Here is a 20,748-nt window from a genome sequence, read left to right as displayed (position 1 = left end):
TCAGAGAAATTTGGTGAGCAAATTCAGTTCTATTTTGAATTTTTTTTTTAAATCCTGTGCATGTCTCTCTTGAAACCTTGCTTATGGGATTCAGAATCTGAAGTAATATTGAGACTATCCATCAATCCAATGACAAGTTCTCTTTATCTTATCTTAAAATCCTATAAAACATCAAATATGATAGGAATCTACACTAAGAAGCAACTATGATTTTTGACTTGGGAATTAATGACATCACATCAACAATTAAGCCAGAAGAGACGTAGCTGTAGATGGATAGTCATCGCTTTTAAAGTTTATATTTTCAATGTCTCTGTAGAGCTAGGTCTCTCTCTCTCTTGCTCTCCTTCTCCATAGCAAATATTTTAATCAAATTTTATGCATATGTTCGACTGTTAATATATCTGATGCCATTTCTTTAAAAAAAGAAAATTACTTTCATTTCATAAGACAGCTGAAACATACAAGTTGCCCAACTCTACTGAATAAGTTTACCATCCCAATTCTGCACTACCACAAACACCACTGGTGATTTTTCAGTCTTACCGTGCATTCTCATGGGTCCGTGATGTTGTCCATGCTGTGTCTTCTGCACAGAATCCTCCTCTTCCTTTTGCTGTAAAGATCAACTACTTATTTTCACAACTTCATCTTCTCTCTGTGTATTCCACAATCCTCTGCATTCCCAGAGCATCCTTCACCTGCCTAGGTGAAGAGCAAACATGTTGTTCCCTTGAACTTACTGTCTAGATTTTATACATAATTCCACTACTGAATGTCACATTTTATTTCACTTTGTGTATGTGTGTGTGTGTGTGTGTGTTTTGCCTGTCCTTACACCAGACTGTTAAGGTCTAGAATTCAGACACTCTGTTAAGAATGGTGCTAGATAGTTCTAGACACTGTGGATATACCAGTTAAGACTCATGGAACATACATTCTTGTAAAGGGAACATACCATGCACAAAGAAATACACAGTATTCCAGGAAGTAGTAACTCCTCTGAGAAATGAATAAAAAGCTAAAAAAATCAAATAGTAATGGGGTTGTTGTTTTAGGGAGAATGGTCAGGGACTGAGGCTTATTAAGGAGGTGACATTAAATCAGAAACATGATTCACATTCCAAGGTAAATCATTTTAAATAAAAGATAAGAAGGTTGTGATTAAACTAAGTAAGACTGAAAATTCACTATTACAGTTTAGCAAAAATACATAGATAAACCCAAGATTTAGGAGGCCAGATATACTGCATTCTGATTGCCATTACCTCTTATTTTCCAGGCAATTTATAATTAAATTGTCACCAACAAAGTACGCTTTGGGAAAGAATGTGCATGCCTCTGTGTGTGCGTGTGTGTGTGTGTGTGTGTGTGTGTGTGTGTGTGTTTGAGTCCCTGGGGAGGAAGTTCACGTGTTCATGGGTGTGCTTGTATCATAATGGCATGGAAAAGATTTCTTACAAGATTGTGGTGGACTGGCTCTACTGAAATGGTCTCTCTTCCAAACTTCCATGAATTTACAACCCATATTACTGAATACCTCTAATACATATTTTAAAAATCTTTAATATTGTATATTTTCACCACCAAGCACATGGAAATATTAAACAACTATTTATTGAACATGAGTAAGCTGCTGTAAATTAGCACTCCACAAATTTTGTTTGGTGGCAGTTGTATGGAAAACAATTATTATTTACATCAAGGAGAAGGGAAGAGTTCTGAGAAGGAATATAAACTAGGAATTTTAAACTTCTAAAATTATTAAACTTTATTTTTATGTATGTTTGCCACTAAAATTTATACTTATATATATTTTCTTTCCATCCATTCTCTATTTTCTATTGGTCTTAAGTCGTTAACTTAAAATTACACACATTTACCTGAGCTTCCATAGTGTTTATATAAAGCAGATATTCACATACATATATGGCCACCTTTGGTGAATGATGACATCAGTTTACTTCAAGAAAAAGTGTGGATCTTATGAATTGAGGGCAAGATTCGCTCAACTAGGACACGTTACTTTTGGCTACTACCAACATAGTTGTAACTTTTGTTCATTTAAAAATTTTAAGTTTAGTTGATTCATTATGGGCTTTATTTAATACACTAGTAAAACTCTTGCATACATTTGATTTGTCTTAAATCCCATGACAGAAGTTGCTTTTTTTCCAGCATATGGTCAACCTAAGCACAGTTTGAGTGCACTTCATTGCACATTTTAGGCAAAGAAAAATAAATAAATAAAAATACCTTTCTCCCCCCTAAAAAGAGAGGTGAGGTCTATGGTTTCTCAGCCTATGCCACCTGTTCAACCAAAGAATGTTATGTTTGGAATGAGCAGGAATCCTTAAGAAGAAAATAACTTCTTTTTTAATATTACCATGTTAATTACCATGTTAGTTACCATGACCTTACCATATGCTTTTTATTAATGACCTGAGTCCCATGAGCTGAGAAAAAAAATAGCAACCCAGAAATATTTTCTTCATCACTCTTGCATGAAAGGTGGAAAGATTCTTGCATTCTATACACTTCCTTCATGTAGTATAGATAAATTATGCTCATGAATAATCTGCTGAAAGACTAAAAGAACTCTCTCAAAATGAAAGAGAGAATCGGTTTACTTTTTTAAGGAACCAACTCAATTCTACCTGCACTTGTTTCTTTCCTCATCTCTCAGTGTGAAGACCCTGTGGGATTCCTGGCAATGACCAAAGGGCACATAAGTAGTCCCATTTATCTAACCTCATACATATGCAATAAAAAAAAAGAGTATCCATGGGTATCTCCTGTGTAGGGTCCCTGCCTTTTCCTTAGAGTGATTTCAGCATGGAATGGAAGGGCAAGTCACAGATGATCTGATGTTTATAACTCAGTGTTGTTATGATGAGGAGGAAGTGCTTAGCATTTAGGTAGTTTTGTCTCTACCCAGAGAGTAGTGAGATGGAAGGTATCCGGTAAACTATGTCTGAAGAAATGGTGGCCATATATTTAGTTTTAGTGTTTGACTATAAGAAGTCAATTTTTAATGATATAGCCATCATCAGATGTTAATAAATGTCATACCAAAATCCAAATGCTGGATAAGAAATGCTCAATAAGATCGTCCAGGTTGATAACATTCTGCCCCCTTAAAGGACTAGCTGCCTGTGTATTGATGTTATTTGGGTATATTTTAATTTGCCTAGATGCTTCAGGACCACCATATCTCCTTTAAAAATTATTGCTTCCAACTAGACTTAATTTTACCCTGACTTAGCTCAGTTCCATTTATTATATATTTTTTTTTAACTTTAAAGAGATCATACCTTATGATCATGTGTTTTCTCTGAATCCATACTTCTGTCCAGATTATCTTTGCTAATCTTTAACATACTGCCTGCAAGAATCTATTTGCCCATTTCTACCTTTGGGCTGGATTTCATGGAGTTTATTTATGTAATCAATATAGCACGTTGGGATTCTTCTAAGAAATGATATGGTACAAAGTAAAGCACAGATCATTTGCTATTATTTAGCTTCTATATGTGGCCAAGTATATATTTATTCAATTAAGACAAGATCACTTTATCAGAAAATCTTTTGAAAGAATATTAAAATTGAGTTATACCAAGAGATTGACATTCTACTCTTATGGACAAGACCTAAGATTTCCTGGCGTAAGATTGTTTCTCAAATGTATCACACAGCCAGGGTAACAAATATTTCCAACTTCTTAAGAGTTCTCACATAATTCAGTAATTCCAATTTTCTTAATATTTCCTCATTTCAAAATTAACACTTGAAATATGAGGTAACAGTTTATAAAATAAAATTGTGGAAAATATATATTACCAAGTGAATATGCAATATTTTAGTCATAGAAACAAGTTGGAACAGTTTTGACTTTGAAAATCCTAAATACATATATGTTTTTCTATGTATGACATACATATGAATTTTACATTTTTATAATATATTAAATTCATATATACACATATATTTAAATACAGGCTTCTGAAGCATTTCCCATTTGTAGAATATTTTAAAATATTTCATTGGTAATTTATAATTATGTACAATTGTACAAATAGAGAATTGGGGTTGAAGAAAAGAACATAATAAAATATGACATCAGTGAGTGCTAAGCCTATTTGACTCTTGCTAAAGTAAGGCTTAGATCAATATCACTGCATATTTATGACAGACAAACTCAATTAGGCTTCCATCAACACCAAGCTCTTTTACTCCTCTCACAAAAACCAATAGGTTGAAAGTCTACTCTATCTCCTCAAATTTCTGACAAACCCTCCTACTCTACCACTCAGCCAACTTTCCTTCCATTGCATAAAGAAAATAAATCATCCCAAACTGCACGCGTTCAATTCGACAGGTCAAACCCGCAAACCTCCGGCACCTATAACCATGCTTTCCTATGCCCTCCAGTTATTGCAGAGAAACCGGTTCTCCTTCTAACTAAATTTTGTCCCCACTTATATTCTATATAACATCTACCTTTTCAATAACCTTATAAATACAGTCTAATCAGCTCTCCCTTTTATCTGAATTCTCTCCATTTCTATTATGTATCTCCTATCATTTAGACAGTCTAAATTCTCACTGATATAAATAACATATTCTAAATTTATACAAAATAAAACAAAACAGCAAATGAGCAAAAGCAAACACATCTCTGCAGACTTTGCTTTATGTTCAGCTACACACCATCCCAGACCTTTCTTTCCCAGTCATGTTCTCCCATCCCATTTTCACCACATCACACATTTCTCAATCACCTTCTCCTTCCTTGACTAACTTCAATTTTACTTCCAGGCCCAATACCACCAAAAATAAGTTTTCTTTGAAGTCAGTGATTCCATCTATGTCAATACAAGAGATTGGCATTGTCTTACACATAATTGTACTTGAGCTATCAAAAGAATTCCCCATTATTGAAAATTTCTCTCTTATATAATACATTCCCTAGTATGCCATGATTCCATGCTCTCCTGTTTGTGCTCCTATAACTTGTCCACCCTCCTATTCTCTTTGACTAATTTGACATTATAGTTTTCTTATGTTGTTTACAGTATTCAGTTCTAGATCATTCAACTCTACTGTATGTTCTCCAAATGCAGTACTGATGATTTAAACATAGGCTGGTGATTTCTAAATTTATATGTTTGTTGAAGGACCTTCCAAAAGTTTTAGACATTTTGACCATCAGCCTACATTGCCTCTTCAAAGTAGTATTCAAAGTAAAATCAGAGTCAAATGAAAATTTCAGGCTCTTCACTCTTAAGAGACAGAATAGACCAAGATTACTTTAAGTGTCTGAGCAACCAGAAGGACAGAGAGATGAAGAAGATGGGGCAGATGAGAAAGATGGTCAAAGAAGTAAGGGACAGTCAGAGTTTGGTTTTAGACGTGACAGGTAGGTTGTTATTAGATATCCAAATAGAGATGTCAAGAATACACTTCAGTATGAATCTGAAGCTAAGGGATAAGGATTGGCTAGAGATATAAATTTGAGAGTCCCTAGGCAAAGGATTGCACTTAAGGCTGGAAGACTAGGTGAGATCACCCAAGGAATGAGGTATGTGGAAGAAACATCAGGGCTCAGTGTCTGGAAATCTAGTATTGAGAAATTGAGGAGACTAGGAAGAATCAGCAAATGAGCTAAAACAGGCATAGCCAGATAACAAGAGAAAATTTCACAAAATGGAACAATTCTAGAAGGCAAGCGAAGGAGGTATAAACGTGTTTCTTATTTGGCCATCTTTCTTATCTTAGAGGTAATGCCATTCTTCTAGGGGCTTAGACGCTTGAGATCACCCTTGTCTGTTCTGTCTCACATCCAGAACATTCTATCAACAAATCTTTCCAGCTCTAACTGATATTCTAGCTCCGTTGGTACCACACCATTCATTCCAAGTTATTATCACCTCCCACCAGGATTCCTGCAAGACCTTCTACTGGTCCCTCTAATTTTATCCTTGCCCTGTTCAAACTATTCTCAACAGCCAGAATGAGTCTACTGAAATGTCACTCAGATGATGTGACTCCCCTGAGAAGAAACAATGTTTTGTTCAGCTCTCTCAGTGCAAAAGCTGAAGAAGTAATCAGTTAGCCCGGTGCTGGTCTGTCTGCCCCTGTTACCTCCCTTATTGCACTTCCCCCTAAACTCCCCTCCCACCACCTGCCTGCCACACAGGTCTCCCTGGTATTTTTGACAACACCCAGACCTCTTGTATCTCAGGCAATTTGCAATTTTTTTTCTCTCGTGAACATGTTTTCCCCAGATATGTGCCGAGATCATTCTTTCATCTCAGTCAGAATTTTACTCAAAAATTATTATCATGGTAGACTTGGATAAAATTGCAGGCAGTCACGCCACACTACCACCTTCTATGGTGTATCTTTTTCTAAGCAGAATTGATTACCATTTATATCATAGTTAGTTTCCATACGGACATCATTTTTTTCTATTTTGTTCATCCTTTAGAGTTTTATCACCTGGAACAGTGTCTGGCACATAAAAGTGATCGATACAAATCTGTTGAAAGAATGAATGACTAAATGAATGAATGAATGGCAAAAAAGGAGGGGATACAGAGACAGAGAGACAGAGAAAGATTTTTTTTTCATTAGTATCTATTTGGAAAATTTAAGTGTGCTTGCCCTATAATTTTGAAAAAATAAGGTAGTTTTAAAACAAGTAATTTATATTTAAATTTTAGTTTAAATGAACAACAGATACTCTAAATTAAAAATAAATCAGAACTGGAAGAAATAAATTAGTTAACAAAGGACAGTATGGAATTTAAACACAAAGGTTGGATGGGTTAGGATAACAGCCTTAGAACACAAAGTATTAAAGTCCAGTAGACTCATACATTGGGTTAGCTGATTCAATAAATATACATTTGTCAATATACATTTTTTATTCCTGAAATCTGACTAGGTGAATGCTTGCAGCAAAATACGTTTTGTATGTTTTTTTACTATGTTTACACATTTTACCAAAATTTATTGACATTCATACAATTCTGCAGCTAAATATATAATTTTTATTAGAAGCATATTTCAGAATTATTTTTAGTATGAGACCCTGAAACTTTTAGACAGAGTAAATTGTGCTTGAATGTTAATTGAGAAGTTATAGAGTGCACAATTTCTACTTAAAAACTTGAACGCAAGCTAATTCTTCTGTGGTTGCCTGGGAACTAATAAGGAGTATGTCAAATTGAAAGACAGGTCTGACTGAAGCAGCTTTGAATAAATAATAGAATTGTTGTCAACTTTAGCCTCAGATAAGTGAGACAGGGACCAATTCTAAGCTAAACTGAAGGGAAGACAGTTGAAACATCTTTTGTTATTTTTAGTGAATTCTTCATTGTTTGCCCCTAAACTTTTTTTTCTCACCATTTATGATTAATGTAAAGACTCTGAAAGCAAATTTTGAAGATGTCATTCAATATCTGTTGGAATTAAATGGAACAGACCAAGGCATTTGAGAGGCATAATGATTATTATTCATTAGCCATTTATTTATAAATTCTTATTTATATTATATGCATTGATTTCTTATATGTATTGGTTTCTTAGAAAAAAAATTTATATCCACTAAGAATGATTACTACTCTAATAAAAAAAAATGTGTATAAAATATTTTTAAGGTGAGAATTGTGTTACAATGACTCCTGGCTAAACATACAACAAAATATTTTAACAAGTCTTTAGTTATAGTGATGTTTTATATCAGATTGTTGATCAAATTCTTACAAATTTTGACCTCTTTTTGTTTTAATTCCAGCAGGAAAAAAGTCAAGAAAGTTCCAGAATCAAAGGTAAGTAATGACTGCTTTAAGATTATTATACATTTATTTAAGTATAGAAGAAAAAAAAACAGATTTGATGCTACTTTGAAAATATAGTTAAACATGAAAAAACAATGAAACTTCAAAATCTTCAGTATAATTTTAAAACCATTGTGAACCCTCTGGGAATTCCCCAAGGCCATCGAAGATTCTCTCTTAAAATTTCCTTTCTTCATGTAGTGCTTTTGGAAACCTCAAGACAAATTTCTGTTTATCCCCTGAGCTGTCCCCATTGCCATCCTTCACCAAGCATTGTCCCTAAGAGTTGGTGTTCTGTCACGTCCAGAGTTAGCAAACGAATCTTCTCAAAATATGTTTTGTGGAGAACCAACAATTTAGTCACTGCCATCTCCTTTTATTTTCTCTGAAAAAGCAAGAAAATGTTTATTTATATCTTAATAGTTGGAGATAACATTTCATCTGGCATAGTGTCAATGCTAGTCAGACATAAGGAGGCTCTTTTCCCCATGAAGACAATCCTAACTTTTGAAATACATTCACTGAGATGGTGAATTACTCTAAGTAGATTGTAATCCTTCGGTAAAACGTCACCCTGAGTGTGTGCTCCAGCGGATCATAATGATAGAACTTCACAGGTTGTTCCAGCTTACTCTTTCTGGCCTTTCCATTCAGGCACTGGCCCTTAGTCTTCATTTTAGACACTCATCCACCTGACCCTTCCCAAATGTGTCCTAGGACAGAGCCTGACTGGAGCAAAGCACAATTGCCCTGTTTTATTCCATCATTTTTGCATAAGGAAACATATTTATTACTTTTTTTTTAGACTTCTATACAAATAAATTTAAAACATGACTGTGGAGAAGTTACAAAGGTCACACGTACTCCTGAAATGATAAAAGGGCAGTTGTACCCCTGAGGGTCTCTACATTAATGATAATACCAGTCATGATTGCTTTTCACAAGTTCAGCTATAACTATCTCTGCACATTATCCCACAACTGACTGAGTGCCACCATTTTCCCCCCTTGTTTGATCATCTGTGTCTATATTACTGAAGAATATAAAAATTCATGCTATCTTATTTTGCTAGGTATGTTTTATTCAAGTGAATTATGTAAGACTGTCCTTCCAGGAATTCCCAGATTGTGTTTTCTTTCAGCAAACTGAAACATGAATTGTTATTTTATATGTGAAATCATTATCCTTATTTATCCTCAAAACACTCATATTAACTCAAAGTTTTGTATTTCTGTGTTGCCAAAGGGAATTTCTATTCCGAGATGGGCTGTGTGACGTTCATTCAAATGATGTATGCATTTTAAGCATACTGAGTGCACATCTTCCTTTTCATGAAGGGCCTCGTGTTTCAGATTAATCTTAAATCATATTTATAATTTTGCTATAATTGACATAAGTTTAGTATAGCTTTGTTTTTGATACCTGATTGTCTTGGAGTACATAAATTATATCGTCTGAAGTAGTACAAATTCTGTTTTTCCAGACACCCTCTAGGAACGTGTTTTCTTTTATAACGTAATAAAATTGTCAAGATGATGTTTGTCACAGCTTTCATTGCTATTGGCTGACTCATGTCTCAGAACGCTCACATAATGTCTTCTAGACCACCGAGGTGTAAGTAAATCAGAGATACATGGTTGCATTAGGACTTAATGCCTCCCTCTGCTTAGAATAAATCTAATTTTTTTCTTGAATATTTATGGGAATCAGCCTGAAACATTATCTTACTGGAAACTATGAATAGCCATTTAAATGTGTTAAAGCAAGACTGAGAGGAAAAATCTGAGTCATAAAAGCAATAGTTTACCCATTATTAGATAACAAAAAATTCTGAAAATTAAATACTGTACATTTCCTCATCATTAATAGTTGAATTGTGAGCTGTACCCTCACTTGATGTTAATAACCAATTCTCAGCCAGTAATTTTCTGGATTTCCTGATTAATCGGTAATCTCATTTGCTAGAACACGTTTATTGCACTGTCAAGCATGTATACAGAGAGCCTTTAATCTTCTAATTTTCTGCATTTGGTGCCTATTTCTGCTTAAAATAGCAATTCCAACCTCAAGATACCAGTGACCTGAAATTACATTAACTGGCAAAGCACGCCAATGAAAATCAATCTGTGTTTTTTCTGTGTACATGGAGATAAATGTTGAAATGTTTGGAAACTTGCAATTCTATCAGTGATTATTTGACACTTGTACATGCTCTTATTCTATTGTTATTTTGAGATAGCATACAAATCCGTATGTTACATATTCTAAAATGATATTTATATGGAATTCCACTAACAAGGTGAATTTCGGTTCAGTAGTCAGTATGTTATTGGATTCTCCAACTCATTTCCACCTTAATATTGCCTATTATTCAATGAGACAGACTAATCTCTATTTAGTACACAATTCTGAGGTTTACACTTGTTTAAGATACCCTTCCTGAAAGTTACATTAAAGATTATAGCAGAAAAATGAAGACGGTCCCATGGGTGTGCAAGAAGGATGGACTACCCAGGAAGCCATATTTCACTCTGTTCTCCAGGGACAGGCTGATATGTTAAAATGAAGTGCATTGTGGGTTTAAAACCCACTGAGAATTTTATAAATATTATCAAGAAATGATTTCTTTTGAAGAATAGTTCTACTCTTAAGGAGCACAACAAATCAGTTATCCTCTGCCACGATTTCTCAGGGGAGTTTTTAAATTTCTGTTTGGTTTATTCAGGCCTATTTAAGAGCATCTCTCCAGAGGTCTTAAGTGATAAAACAGTAACAGTTTCTGAGGAAAATTTAAATAAGCCTCACTTTACAAATAGCTTCAAAATTCTGTCAACGTAATTGAGTCTTTAATTTGCCAAAATGGTTTGAAGTTTTACTACAATTAGAAGGATTAAATCACTGTGGAAAGTTTGCACCTGGTTACACTGTGGCGTTACCTCAGGATCATCTTTGCCCTCGTTCTGCCAATAAAAGAATGTTTATCCATTCACCAAAAAGATCCAATAGCTTTTATCACACAGTTTTCCCTCCTCTCTTCTCAGCTGGATGTTCTTGGCTTCTCGCATTCAGATCTGATAAAACAAAGTATGTTGCCCTTTCATCACTAGCTATATTGTTGTTAAGAGTCTACGCTGGCGGGACACTGAGGACTAAAGTGTGTTTCGTGCTAGTCATTTACATATTATGAATATGTGTCTTTGGTAAATGTCTAATAATGTCAGACGCTCTGCTGAGCTTTTTACATATATTATCTCATTTTCATCCTCAGGCACACATTATAGGCAACAATGAGCATCCAAGTATGTCAGCATTTTGAGAAATCATATCCAAAGCAAATAATTCAGATCAATATTATCGTTTTTGCTCTGTCTTAAAAGGGGTCATACTTTAATCAATCACCAATTGTACATTAGGTAAATTTACCATACTGTTTTTAGAAATGCTTTCTACATTTTCATGGATTTGACACATATGAGTTTTATTGTCCATGCATGATTTTTCTTTAATGTCATGCTTACAAATATTTTTATACTGCTAATTTATATAAAAACTGCTCAGTACTTTGTAACTTTAAGAAAAAAAATTAGATCATGGTACATGCAACCTGGTAACATTCTAAGGGACAGATGTAAGGCTCATGTCAGCTTGTTCACCAAATACTTGTGATCTTTCACAAACGACTTAACCCTTCCAGAAGTGATTCCTCTTTTATGGTAAATATTAGCCTAACACAGCCTGTAATATCAAAAGTTCCTGCCTGTTTGAAATTCTGATGTTTATACTTCTATAAGGACATTGGACAATGCTATTATTACAATCACGCATCCTTCAAAACTCTGTAATTCTCAACAGATTCCACATGGTAAATATTATGTCAGATACATTTGTGTATACGAAAAGGTAAGCTGCACAGTTTCTCTTCCTATGGTACATGCATTCTCATGTATACTGAACAATAACAGAAAATATTATGTAAGACCATACTTCATCAAATTAAAAGAATGTGAGACAATAGATGCTGTTACAGAATTATGAAGCCTGCAGTCTTTCTACACACAAATGCACATACAAGCGCTTTTCTATGTACTTTTTATACACTCATACATTCAGATTCTCTGTTATTTCCTACATCACCAGATTGGCAACTGAGAGCACTAAAAATAGTCAGATATACAGGGATATATATATTTCCATTGGGCAGAAGGGGCGTTGCTATGAGATTGGAATGCTAAACGCCTAATTTGGGCTGCCTGAATATTCAGGGCTCTTTAACCCAAATTCCCTGACTTTCTGAGGTCAGTTCACTCCTTCCAGGTCAGGGACGGTGAGGGGATAGAAACTGATCTTCAAATTCTTGTTCATTAAAGCCACTGAATATATTAACAAATGAAAAGATCATATAAAACAGAAAGATGGTAAATCATGTAGATGAGCCATGTATGAGACTGTTCTAATTGTTGCATTTCTTTATGTTTAAGAAATAAAATAGAGCCAGCACAGCAAGTCATACCTGCAATGGAAATTCTTACCATTAAATGAAATTCAGAGTCACTATATTTTTTAATGGATTACAATATCATGCGTTATGAATGTTAGGTTCCGTGGTATTCAGTTCAGAAAGTTATTGCTGAGACAAATAACCATTTACTGGATTTATGAAAACTGTGGTTTTGGACCATCCGAGTCCATAGTTATTTATACAATCCTTAGAAAGTCCAAGTGCCTAAGAGATAAGAAAACTCACCTCTAGAAAATGTCCACTGAAGGACTGGCTTCTTCGCTCATTTGCTTGCTTTTGGTGAACTGTGATGTTGGATAAACCCCAGACAAGTACACCTAGAGCAGACGTGTGATAATAATTCTTAAAAAATAATTTAATGTTGTAAAAGGTTGTGAAGAAACGATAATTACTTTATATATATTTTATGCCGCACTGGTTGCATTATATCAGAACAATTCTGTTTCCACTCTATTTGTTTCTTTTTTAAATGCACTTTTGAAATTAGATGGGGTCAAATACATTCTTATGAGTAATTATTGCACCTTGCAGCAAAACATCAATGTCATATATACACAGCTTAGTAGTGACCGACTGGCCACTCTAATTACTAACATGAGCCCCTCAAATATCTAAATCCATTTTGCTCTATTCCTAACTTAACAATATAAATACAAATTGATTGCAGAGTAAGCAATTAAAAATGTGATTTCCAATTATTGCAAACACATTGCCAGACTTTTCTGATTTTATTAGCTGAAATCTGTTGCATTTCTGATCTTCCACTATTAGAAAAAAAGTGTCAAGTCTCTTTATGTGAGTTATATTTTGTGAGTTCTTGTGTTAAAGTGAGTAGAGTCTTTGAGACAAAAACAACACATAGATGCAAATTCTGGAAGCCATTATATACGCAAGACAGTCATAGTTACTTGGACAAACTTTCAAACGTATAACAATTTAAGTCCTAATGTATAACTCCATAAAAGAAAAAAAAAAAGAATGAATGGAAATATATTCACTACAGATAACCTAAAATGATGTCCCCAAATGTCCTCCTGAATAAATTTTAAGTAGGAATTTCACTGTAAGTAATAACTTCTCAGGGAATTAAGGTATTATCCATGCTCCATTCTTTAAAGAAACTCATTTATGCAACTTGGTCCAGTTTTAGAAGATCTTGTCTCATGATCTCCTCCCACAGCAAACAGGAAGACAAAAGTCCTTCCCACCTAAAGGTAATATTATCATTGACCAGAAGAGGTTTCCAAAAGGATCTGATTCTGTGTCTCATTTATGCCAAGAAGGGCTCAGTGTATATTATACATTGTCTTTCCCCATCCGTGTTACATACATTCTCTAGTTTTCACAAGGATACCAGTATATACTTTCCTTCAACGGGCCATTGATTTTGGTTTCAGGATGATTAATTTTGCAGCTCCCTTTGCCCATCAGGAGGCAGTGCTATTTAAAAGAAATCAAGGTGTAATAGGGAAAAAAAAGGGGGTGTAATAGGTTTGATGAGGTTGGGAAAACAACCCAGAATTACTGGATTTGATTTTTTTAAGAAATAATGATTTAATGCTGCGTGTAATATCAAATAAATATTGTTCAGGTTTTTCTCTTTTTTTTCTTTTCTTTTTTTTTTAATGAAGTATAATCAGTTTACAATGTTGTGTTGATTTCTGGTGTGCAGCACAATGTTTCAGCCATACATACATATACATAGATTTCATTTCTTTTTCATTATAGGTTACTACAAGATATTGAATATGGTTCCCTGTGCTACACAATAGGACCCTATTGTTTATTTTATATCCAGTAGTTAGTATCTGCAAATCTCAAACTTCCAATTTATCCCTTCCAAACCCCTCTCCACCTAGTAACCATAAGTTTGTTTTCTATGTGAGTTTGTTTCTGTTTTGTAAATAAGTTCATCTGTGTCTATTTTTTTTAGATTCCACATATGAGTGGTATCATATGGTATTTGTCTTTCTCTGTCTGGCTTACTTCACTTAGAATGATGAACTCCAGGTCCATCCATGTTGCTGTAAATGGCATTATTTAGCTCTTCTTTATGGCTGAGTAGTAGTGCATTGTATAAATACACCACATCTTCTTTATCCAGTCATCTGTTGATGGACATTTAGGTTGTTTCCATGTCTTGGCTACTGTAAATAGTGCTGCTATGAACATTGAGGTGCATATATCTTTTCCAATTAAAGCTCTCTCCAGATATATGACCAGTAGGGGGAATTGCTGGATCATATATGGTAAGTTTAGTTTTTTGGGGACTCTCCATACTGTTCTCCATAGTGGCTGCCCCAAACTACACTCCCACCAACAATGTAGGAGGGTTCCCTTTTCTCTATACCCTCTCCAGCATTTATCTTTTGTGGACTTTTGAAAGATGGCCATTCTGACTGGTATGAACTGATACCTCATCGAAATTTTGATTTGCATTTCTCTGATAATTAGTGATACTGAGTATTGGAAAAATGCTTGTTTAGGTCTGCCCATTTTTGGATTGGGTTGTTTGTTTTTTTGTTATTAAGTTGTATGAGCTGTTTATATATTCTAGAAAGTAAGCCCTTGTCAGTCGCATCCTTTGCAAATATTTTCTCTGTTCAGGCTTTTCTTTACATAGTTTATTATCATTTTTCTTTTTTTTCCTTCTTTGTTTTTTTTTTAACCTGCTCACTAACATCCCAGCCCTGGTCTTCCCTTCAATCATGAATACAAAATATCTTTATTCTAGACTCTTAACAGAGTTCAATGGTTTCCAAAAGATTTTTTTTTAACTTCACATGCTGTCTCCTGAAATAGCTGAATATCATGTTTCAAGAAATTTCTAGTAATATTAACCGAAATGTGTTTTATGGCTTCATTTATTTAGCTTACAGCAGTATCTTCACTTACGTGCAATTAACTGGTTAGCCTTTGTGAAAGAATAATTTTTGTAATGGTCATGTGAACATGACTTTTTTTTTTTCTTTTTGGCAAAAGACTGTCTTATCTTCCAATGAACAACTGTATGGTCTGTGAGTTTTCCCTTTTTGCTTTGTCTCCCCTGTCAATTAAACATGACATTTGAGTTTATTAAATAAACTATATTTACTTGACTTTTTAAAAAATATATATGTCTTCTTTTTTACCCAAGGTCTCAACCTAACATTCAATGTAGTCATTTTTAATATTTCATATTTTTTTTCAATTTTTTTTAAATTATGAAGGATATACATTTTATGTAAAGATAATTTTTGACTCTGTAAGTGATGTTATGTTCAATGACTTCTATGAGGCAAAGTAGACATGCATTTCTTTGTCGGATTGTGATGGATTAGACTGTGATAGATTAGTTAATTTGAAGTTTTACCTATTATGTCAAAGATCATATAATTTCCCTTTTAAATATCTATAAATGGTATTTCACAGTTTTAAGTCATTATATGGGTAATAATAATGATTTAGATAAAAAGCTATAAATGTTTTTACTGGAAAATAATGCCTATCATTCTACTAAAATTAATATCCTTGTTCCTTAAATTGGTGGACGGATTTCTGATCCACTGGACATTGAAGAATAAGGAAAAACTCTGGTCAAATATGCCCTGTGATATTGTGAAATTTTACATAATCCTCTAGCAATGCGTGCATTTGCTTTATTAAGCATTTCCATTGTATTTAACCAAAGATCTCTTTCTTCCTCTCTGCTCAGCCACCTTTCAGGAAAGAGCTATTATCATTCCAAGCGTTAGAGTTACATGAACCACATTCTCAGAAGCACTGATTTATGTAACACTTTTCAGGATATATCATGGGGTTTAGACTCAGCACATTAAGCTCAATTATATATCTCCCCACTTTAGGACTCTTAATCTCCTTTTCTCTCCTGTAATATAAATATACTGCCAAGAGCTGCTTTAAGGATTAAATGAGGTAAAGTACAGAACCCTTTAGAGTGCAATGAAAAGTTCTTGGTTTATGTGAGTTCTTATCTCAACATGTTTTGCAATGTCTATAATTATTTTCGAGTTACATCCATGGTAGACATTAATTTTTTTAAAAAAAGGTTTAATTTACAAAATGTTAAGATTAGAGGTCAAGATGCATTGATTTTATTTTGCCTCATTATTTTATATAATTCTAAATTAAAATCCACATATTTTCCCTACTGGAAGATATAAAATAATCTCCAGGTGGCCTGTCATATTTCTTAGACTAATGTTCTTACCGGGTCCCGGTCAAGATGCATGAGGTTGCATGGAAGAAAAGTATAGAGCAATGCAGTGGACCTTGCTTTGAACATAAACACAGATAGAAGATTATATGTTCTGATGGTATGAATTTATGTTTTAAGGGCTTCTATTAAATTTGAAGAAATTCATGAGAACTTTTAAAAAACTAATGTAACCCACTGATTTAAAAGTTAACTAACTATTGCTTCAATTAGAAATTGCCTCTTGCTGTTAGAAATATTGTGTTCAGGTTAGCCTGCCCCAAGAATTCAGAAAAGAAGATATGATAAGTACAGTTGTATTCAATAACAAAGCCTCATTCAACCAACATTTGGGAATTTAAATATTAGAAATGAAGTTAGAAGCCAGGGAAATTAAGATTAAGGAACAAGTTTTGGCCTCAAGGAGGCAAGTAATACTAGCTGTGAGTTTGGGAGCTAGGGCTTAGGACAGACAAACGCAGTCACCAAAAAAGTGTGATAGATCATTTGGTAAAGGCACAGAATGCTATGTAAGCTCCCAGGGAAGGTGAAGTGTGGGGAGGGAATGTGGGAATGGACTTTTAAAAAAGACTTGCATTTTCTTCTTATAGGGGGAGAAGATCTTGTCTAGAAGAACAGGGAGGAATAAGGGAAGTGAAAAATGAGGGAAGATATTCCAGATTGTGGGGGCTCAGTGAATTACAGATATTTAAATATTCACGTGAGGCTGATGAGAAACAAAGGAGACATCAGTACACACCAGAATGGATTCATAGAGTAATTTGAAACTAGAAAAGTATTGGTAGAAAATTTGGTGGTGTTATCAAGTCTAAACTCATTCTGCTGGCCGCACGACAGGCCAGTTAATTGGGAGATGAGGTGTTGGGGCAAGGAATCGTGACCTTATTCAGAAAGCCAGCAGACAAAGAAGATGGGAAACTGATGTCCCAGAGAACCCTCTTTCCTAAGTCAAAATTCAGGCTCCTTTTACACTAAAAAGGGCAGGAGGGTGTGGCTGGTTGTTGCAAATTTCTTGGTGTCAGAATTCTTTGTTCTTGTAGCTGTCCACCTGGGTCAGGTCATGGTGTCCCTGTAAATCTCCAACAAGACAATTGTTATTTTCTATTCTGCAACTTTTTATCTCTATATGAATGGGAAAGTATTAACCCTTAAAGATCAGAGCCTTAAGAATGGGCTCTCCTGTCTATTTCAGGCTCTAGGCAACATTCTATTACAAAACTTGCAGAACCAGCATGATTCAGCACAGGAAACAGAGCACAGGGTTAGAGCCAAAGGAACAGATCTACTATGAAGTCAGATTTGTTCTTCACTCCTACAGTGGCAAAAATAATGCATGTGTGAGGCTATCGCCCAGGCTAGACAGAAGGCTAATACTGATTAATAGGTATAGCATTGAGAAATACTGGGTACAAGCTCAGCAGTTTTCCAGTTTGATAAGCTGCAAGTTTTTCTTCCATTTTCTGAAATCATGATTCCATTTTTCCCCTTACAACAAGCAGAGCAAAACCTGAGAGCTGCACGATGATATGAAATCAGTTTTGCTTGGTGCCTGAGCACTTAGGCTCTAGGACCACAGTGAGCTTCTATCCTGGGTCTGCCACTAGACCTGTGTGACTATGGAAAATTATCTGACCTTGGTAGAATAATGTCCCCACTTGTATTACCCCTAAAATGGCGTAATAACATTCCCTTCCTGATGAGTTTGTTCTGACGATTTAATGATTTATTAAATACAGAGCACTTACGGAGAACAGTCTGAGATTTTACCCTCTTCACCAACTAATTAGCAAGTGAGCCTCACTCTTCTGGATGCTGGCAGAAGTCATTAGGCTTCCATTTCAGAAGCAAAAGAACAGTTACTTCCTCCCGGCCGTAAAAGTAGCCAGAGTACCAGGACTTGGGCCGATCCCAATGGGGTGACGGGAAGAGGACCACGTGATGCCTGCAAGTGCAACAGTTTGCTTTCCAGGAGAGAACCACTACCCCCACCTGCCCAGCTTAGGAAACCCAGGCGTTTTATAATGGACAGGAAGTGCACCTGACATTTGACTGCAGAGAGATGTGTTATTATTACACCTGACAAGTAAGCACACTTGCTTCCAGTTCCAGAGGGAGGTACTCTTTCTATTTCTAAGGATATTCACCATTCAAAATCCCTGAAAAGAAAATTAGGAGATCACAATTTGCAGATACACACTATATGTTATAAAAGAGATAAACAACAAGGTCCTACTGCATAGCATAGGGAACTATATTCAATATCTTGTAATAGCCTATAATGAAAATGAATATGAAAAGGAATATATATATGTATAACTGAATCACTGTGTTGTACACCAGAAATTAACACAACATTGTAAACCAACTGCACTTCAATATGGGGGAAAAAAAGTCAAGTCTGAAATAATAAATAAAAAAGTGTCTCTTCTCTCAAGACATGCAGTAATGCAAGAGACTCATGAAGAATTTTCTCTCAGAGAACTTAGAGTGGTAGGAGCACAAAAAGGTACCCAATAAACCTTTATAATTGCCACCACCATTGCCATCATTCTCATTCAGAGAGTAATTTGAGAGAGGAATTTGAGAGAGGGTGTCACCCTCTAGGCTGCAAGTGAATGTACAATAGAGCATCTATCCGGCTCACCTATTTACAGCCTTTCTGTTGATGTTTCATGGAAGGGGATGTTTCTGAATTTGCTTTGAAGGTAAAAGGATTACATAAACATACAGCCTATAGATGGATGCATAGAGAAATACACATATATTTTTTTCTCTCCAGAAAGTTAATGTGTCATCATTTAAAAAATCAAATTCAGAAGTTAAAAAGAAAAATTACAGTAATTCACAGTGATTCACCTAAGTAAGTTGCTTCAGTTGCTTTATCTTTCTTTATATATATGTGCGTGTGTGTATATAGATATGAATAGTTAACGTTTATGAGTACTTTTTTTATTGCTAGCTCTTCTGCTAAGTGCTTTCCGTGTATTATATAACTCTCAGAAGAATATTATATACTAAGAAGAGAGTACATTTTACTGATAATCTATCTGTCTAAAAATGACCGTCATTAACAGTTTGGTATGTGTGAATTCAGAAAAATTTTACATGCATATATTTCTGCAAATAAAAATTCCAGTATTCTTCTTTTGGAAGTTTTCATGTATACGCTTGTTTCTCAAAACTTTGCAAAGACTCTGTGGTGGATTCTGTGAATTGGTTCACTCAACAACCATTTTAAGCCCCAATTAGCATGCTTTCTTTTTATAGACTTTTTACAGAGTCTAGGAAATTGAGAGCTTCATTTCCCAGATTCCCTTGCAGTTAGCTTTCTGGGTCTATTTTAGGTTTCTCTAATCAAATTCATGCAAGCATGATCCTTTTATGAAACTTCTGTTGGAACACAAGGACAGTTTGGTGGGGTGGGGAGAAATGTTCCTTTTCCGGATAACGGCAAAGGTGGTGTAGTTCCGAATCTCGCCACTAGGGGGATAACTTCCTGATGAGGGTTGGTCCGGATGATGGCAAAGGCAGCAACCCTTTGGCATTCCAGTTCTGATGGGTTTTAGAAGTTATTTCTAAAAGCTTAGTATACGACCCTTTTCTTCAGTCCTGTGCGCTATTTCCTATATCCTTTCATAAAGATCTTTCACTTAAATTAAATAGTGCAGATACTGCTGTCTGTAGCAAAGTCTTGATCGATACATCCATCCAGCCTAGGGATCTGGTATGGAAAAAGTCAGGTGCCAAAGGATTATCAGAGATCTATTTGCCAGATCTTTGGGAAAGACTCCAGAAGAAAACCAATCTGCAAAGCTGACGCAGGCAACAGCAGCCAGGAGGCACCAGCTGTTAAAATCAAATTGCAGAAAAAAATATACATATATTGTTCAGGAAAATGTAAAAGGAGATGGTCCTATGTAGCTGGCAAGTGTAACAGTAGGAGATTCTCAAGTCAGACATAATGATGGCTCATACAGTCACTTATTCAAACTCTTCAGTCTTTTGTGTTGAGCATCAAATATGTGCCAAATACAGTTCTGGTCCTGGAGATATAGTAGTGGACAAAACAGGAAAAATACAGTGTCTTCCTGGATGTTAGGCTGCAGCTCCTAGGAAACCTGCCCATGCCACAGGATAGTGCTACTTTCAAAAAAAAAAAAAAAATCTAA

General features: G+C 35.0%; 1 protein-coding gene across 3 annotated transcripts in view; it reads left to right on the top strand.

The window, feature by feature from the left end:
- The window catches only part of FSTL5 (follistatin like 5), a 663,480-nt gene that overhangs the window by 100,540 nt on the left and 542,192 nt on the right, over positions 1 to 20,748 (top strand). For all 3 annotated transcript variants that reach the window (XM_064487260.1, XM_064487220.1, XM_010986860.3), the window contains exon 3: positions 7,802 to 7,835. In XM_064487260.1, the coding sequence (XP_064343330.1) occupies positions 7,802 to 7,835 (34 nt within the window). The remainder of the gene's footprint in view (positions 1 to 7,801; positions 7,836 to 20,748) is intronic.

This window comes from Camelus dromedarius, chromosome 1 (genome assembly GCF_036321535.1).
Source record: "Camelus dromedarius isolate mCamDro1 chromosome 1, mCamDro1.pat, whole genome shotgun sequence".
Lineage (NCBI taxonomy): Eukaryota > Metazoa > Chordata > Mammalia > Artiodactyla > Camelidae > Camelus > Camelus dromedarius.
Note: the sequence above shows the minus strand (reverse complement) of the source record. Positions and strands in the feature narration are given on the sequence as shown.